The sequence below is a fragment of the Rhagoletis pomonella genome, unplaced genomic scaffold, assembly GCF_013731165.1.
Source record: "Rhagoletis pomonella isolate Grant_MI unplaced genomic scaffold, Rhpom_1.0 Rhpom_scaffold_00004, whole genome shotgun sequence".
NCBI classification, from domain to species: Eukaryota; Metazoa; Arthropoda; class Insecta; order Diptera; family Tephritidae; genus Rhagoletis; species Rhagoletis pomonella.
Window position 1 is genome coordinate 67,207,200 of NW_023458558.1, and position 5,797 is coordinate 67,212,996.

At 35.1% G+C, this 5,797-nt stretch overlaps 1 protein-coding gene across 1 annotated transcript in view; it reads right to left on the bottom strand.

Moving 5' to 3' along the window:
* Positions 1 to 4,874, bottom strand: part of LOC118738297 (exosome component 10) — a 32,543-nt gene extending 27,669 nt beyond the window's left edge. The window contains exon 1 of the mRNA XM_036469221.1: positions 3,992 to 4,874. Coding sequence (XP_036325114.1) covers positions 3,992 to 4,874 — 883 coding nt within the window. The remainder of the gene's footprint in view (positions 1 to 3,991) is intronic.
* Positions 4,875 to 5,797: the final 923 nt, after the last annotated feature.

Genomic DNA, 5,797 nt, shown 5'->3' on the forward strand with positions numbered 1-5,797 from the left:
AACTATCTGTCAACCCTAAGATATCTCACTTGTATTCTTCCACAATGCCTGAAAATATCATTATGCACTTCAGCAACTAAATACGAATCAGTTGTATCACTATCAAGAGCATCAATAGCAGCCATACTATCAGTAAAAATAGCACCCTTTTCAACATTCAATTTTTCAAATATCCAACCAACTCACCAAATGTAGAAGAAAATTTTTCTGAAAATCTAAAAAGATAAGAAGTCATTTCACAAACATCATGAACCGCTACACCAACCGCATCATCCACTACTGAAGCATCAGTTGCTAGTAGATAATATCCCTCATCTTGCAATCTATATCTTTCCTCCATGTATAAAGCCCGAATTTTTTCAACCGAAACATTTTTTTTAGAAACATCAAATTTAGACCTATTCAAAACCAGACCTAAATGCCTTTCAAACCGCGTACTAAAATTAATTCTCTCAAAAATAACTTTAAATTTGGAAAAAACATGTCCATAACTAGACCCCTTAACTAAACCATTACATAAATCTTCTCTTAATTCACTATTAACCATCCATTGTCTACTTAGCTCCTTAGCAGTAAGCCACTCAGCCCTCTTCAACGGAGGTAATTCACCTGCAAGCGCAAACCTGGTGTGTATCGGGGTACTAGGTGGAACCCCAAGACACCTCCTTAACATATCATTTACTATAGCCTGTATCTTCTTATTAGTTCCTAATGGAGCGTTGGCAAAAGTAACATTCGAATATTCAACTTTGGACCGTACAAAAGCTTTATAAAAATTTAAAGCCACTCGAGGCTCTAAACCTGACTTGATAGTCGTAATCAGACAAAAGATTCCAATTTGGAATAATATCCTTTTTAATCATACCTATATGATCATTAATCGTAGCATTAAAACATATAACTCTACCCAACCATTTTAAACTAAAAACTTGCTCTATATCCTGCGAACCCACTCTTAAGACAAAAGGTTTCCTCCTGTTTGTACCAATATTCATAAACTGTGTCTTACTATAATTAACTGACAGTTTTAAAGAACCACATAACTGCTGAAAACTGTTAATACTATTACTAAGCAAATTCAAAGCAGCAACATCATTGCTATCACTACAAACAATCACAAAATCATCTGCAAACTGAAACAACATGACATTACCAGAGTTAAGTTGATGTAAAAGAGCAGTATAAATATTAAACAATAAGGGTGACAAACAACTCCCCTCTTAGAGAAAAAATTATAAACCCAATTAATAATTTTAACATCAGCCCCCTTATCACCTAAAATTCTCTTAAGAGTGACTAAATCAACACAATTATATGCATCCTTTAGATCCAAAACACAAATAAAAATCTTTTGCCTTTCCGATTTCAACTTACTCACATAAAATAAAAACTCATTAATACACATAGTGGCCGACTTCCCCTTCTTATATGCAAAGCTACGCAAAGGAATAATGCCATTAATATTAGACCATTCTACAAGTCTATCCTTGACCATCATATTTAAAGTTTTAACAATAACCGATAATAGGGAAATTGGCCTATAATTTTTAATGCCACTCAAATTCCGATTTGCCTTAGGAATCGGCACTATCTTAATAACCCTCTATTCATCCTTAACAATATTATTATTAAAATGAAAAACAAGATCAGCTCGCAACTTTTCTTTACAATCATTTGATAATTGCCTTAGCATTTCAAAAGTAATCCTGTCAAAACCTCCTGCCGTACTCTTCTTTTTACTCAAAACCAAAGACAAATCATCCAAAGAAAAATTCAAATAACTATCACCATCACTATATGAACTATTATCATTAAAATCTAAACCAGTACAACCAACATACTGATTACTAACCTGATCCCTAAGCCACTCTAAATATTTCGTATTATCCTCACTAACCCATTCTAATCTTTTATGTTTACATCCCTTCACATTATTAACAAACTTCCAGGCATCTCTAGAATTAGCATTACTATTAAGTTCACTTATTTTCATTTTATAATTCTCACTTTTTGCTTTTTTCACAGCTTTTCTCTTCTTCTTTTCACATTCTTCTCTCAATAAACAAGCCTGTTCCATATCCTCCACTCTACCAGTCAGCCTGGCTTTCTTACGACTAGCCAAAAGCATTCTGTACAATCTACTCAAACTATCACACCACCAAGCCTTTGGAGAAAACTTAGTACAGTTTAAATCAATCGTAGCATTTTTAATCTCTTTCCTGATTAAGCTCACAACATCATCAGAATCACCAGCACAATCAAGGGTCGTAAGAGCTTTCTTTAACTTAATCTTAGAAACAAAAAGCTGAGGTAATCTTTGAATTCCTTTAATATCAATTAATAAAGGATGATGATGGCTACCACCAACATATCCATAATTACAATTCCAACTAACATCAAAAGCCGAATTAGTAAAAGATAAGTCTAAAACCGACTCAATAACACACCCATTCCTATTCACAGAAAAAGTCTTAGAACCATCATTAAGACATCTCAGTCCTGATCTATTACATATATTAAAAACAACTTTCCCTTTAGGACTATTGTTCCTATCACCCCACATTCTATTCTTAGCATTAAAATCCCCGACTAAAAGTAGATTATTAAATTTAACCAGAAAAGAAAAAAGCCGATTTACTTCATATTCAAAAACTCTAGTACTAACACTAGGAGCAAAATATACAGAACACACAACAAAATTATCCTTCATATTAATAGTTTTAGCAATGACAATGTCATGTATTGAATTATACCTCACTCTCTCAAATCTTATATTTTTCCTGAAACCTACCGCAACACCACCATAACCATCTCTTCTCATCTTCTTTAGTAAATTAAAATTTATCAACTTATGCTCAGACTTTTGCTCATCATGAGAAAAAATTTCCTGAAGAGCAACAATATCAACATTATTTTGTTCAATAAAGAAATCTAAAAAATCCTTATTAGCCTTTAAACTTTGACAATTAAGCTGCAGAATTCGAATCTTGTCCATCAATATTAATAGAAGAAGCCACAAGCCTATCACTAACACTAGTCTTACATAAATTACTCATCAACTTCACCAAAGGTTCCTCAGAGTTAATATCAAATTTTTCAACCAAAAGCGCCAAAAGCCTTTCAATTTCAGAAACCTTACTCCATCTTTCACTATTAAAACAAGGACTTATTGTCTCTTTACTTCTCCGAATCTGCTTCTGCTGATCAACAATGGGCTGAAAACTCTGATCCTTAACAACTTCATTATACCTCCTCCTCGTCAACCTTCTATTAACAATATCATTATTATCCTGCACCTTATTCAAACTACTACCAAGCACCGGAAAAGAACTCTCATAATTATCCAACAAAGAAAAACGATTATTACTATGTAATATATCATTATAACTCTCAAAGACTTCTCTCCTAGAAATCTTCTTGACAGTCATAATCTCAATAACTTCCTTTTCCTTCCTCCATACATCACATTTATTCTTATTTAAAGACACATGATCACTATTACCACAAAGAATACACTTAACTACATTATCAGAGCATTTTCCAACACACTTTTCAATCTTTCCACAAAGAATACAACGATTCTGCCTCCTACAAGACATTCTTGTATGACCCAAACATCCACAATTGAAACATTGTTTTGGTCTAGGAAAATAATGACTCACTTTAAAATCTACACAGAATACTTTAACAGATTCAGGTAGAACACTACCTACGAAACCAATCTTGACAGCCAGAGTCGGAATATACTTATCACGATTATCTATATCTCGCCTATTAATTCTTTTAACAGACGAAAAAGGTACAACAGACTTCAAATTCTCAAAAATCTCCCTATCCGAAAAATCAAGTGGAACCTGTTCAAAACACCATAAGTTTCAACAAAACTACGTGGTATAAATACTCGTATACCTTTTTTCCTTCAAAACCTCATTAACAACACAATCATTAGCAGTACAAGCACTTTCGAAAAAAATCTTATACAAAGACTTACCAATCGCCTTTATATTCTTCATACCTTTAATATTATACTTGCGTATTTTTGCAAACAAAAACAAACCATTTTTCATAAATTTATTATCAAAGAAAGGACTCTTCGAAGTATCAGCAAGAACACAAAATTCACCCCTATAAAAATCAGAATATACAGCACTCTTATACACACCCTCAACACTAAAGCCATTCTTACTAATGTTACTACCACTGTTAGTATTCTGAGCACAAACATCTTCTTCAAAAGAATCCGCATTTAACTGACCACCACTGTTAAAATTCAAGGACACAATATTCTTCTCACTTCCATTAAGCACAATACCATTTTGAAAATTATGTATATCATTCAACATAACCCCATTATCTCCAGAAACACTATCAACACAAACATTTCCAACCTGAGCAGGCCTTTGACCACCATTTTGAATCAAACCCTCATCAGATGAAACACAAGGCACAACCATATCACCATCTCTCTCATTGAGCACAGCATTACACTCTCCAACACCCTGTACAACACCGCCATTTTGAGCATTATACACACCACTGAACATAACCTCTTTATCACAAGTAACCCCTGCAACACCACTTTTTCCAACCTGAACATCCCCAAAAACACCATTTTGTAATAACAACGTCTTATTAAAAGTACCCCTGGGTACAAGCATGCCCTGCAAAGCAATCTTTGGTATATCCCTAACCTCACTTAAATCCTCCTCAGAAAAACTATCCCCATTACTAACATCCGTCTTTGCATCCTTGCGCCTTTTACCAGAGCCTTTCTCATTCCTGTTTTTTTTCCTAGCTCTCATATACTTCCTTGCTGACGAATTATGCGCAGAAACCTGCATCATATCCTCCTCTATCGACGCCGCAGCGTCCATTTAAATAAAAAAAAAAAAAAACCCAAAAATCACACACTGCCAGGACTCACCTGCAAACAGCAAAACAGCTCCTTCCAACTTCTGACTTGCCTTCCTTTTTACAGCTCCAAAATACAAAAAAAAAACTAATTAAAATACTAATTAAATGACTTTAAAAAAAAACTAAAGAAAAAATTTTAATGAAAAAAGCAACGCTTGCACCGATCCAAATCCAAATTTTCTTCCGCTCGAAAATTCCAAGAACCTTACACCACAGCTGCTTCCACACGATATATAACCAGACTCCCAGGTTTCTGTATTGTAATTGTGAAACTTGACAGCACTTGAAAGTTGTAATAGAACATAAATTTGTTTGAAAACAAACTACTTTATTTGACCGAATCCAAAACAGCACGCCAACTGATTGTCTTTCCGCGCCCGCGTTGAATACTTTCAGAGCTGGAACGTTTCTGTCCATTCGAACTACTTGACCTAGCCAGCGGAGCCGCTGAGTTTTAATCGTCTGCGGTATTCGCCATCGCCAACGCGTATGGGCCCATAAATCTTTCGAAGAATTTCTCTCGAAAACTCCAAGAGCCGCTTCATTAGATGTTTTCTCAAAAAGGGTAGAAACTGTTCGCTACATTTTCCATGCACACGTGTCATACACCAGCACGGGCGTGATGAGTAACTTATAAAGTGTGATTTGTGTACGACGAGAGAGGACTTTACTTCCCAATTGCCAATTCAGTCCAAAGTAGCACTTGTTGGCAAGAGTGATTCTCCTTTGGATTTCAAGGCACATTATTATTGGTGTTAATGCTGGTTCCGAAATAAACGATCGCCTACTTTTTCAAACTTGTAGCTGTCAACAGTGACGTGGGAGCCAAGACGCTTAAGGCCGGTCCACATAGAACTTTGGCGTTGGCTTTGGCGTTGGCGTT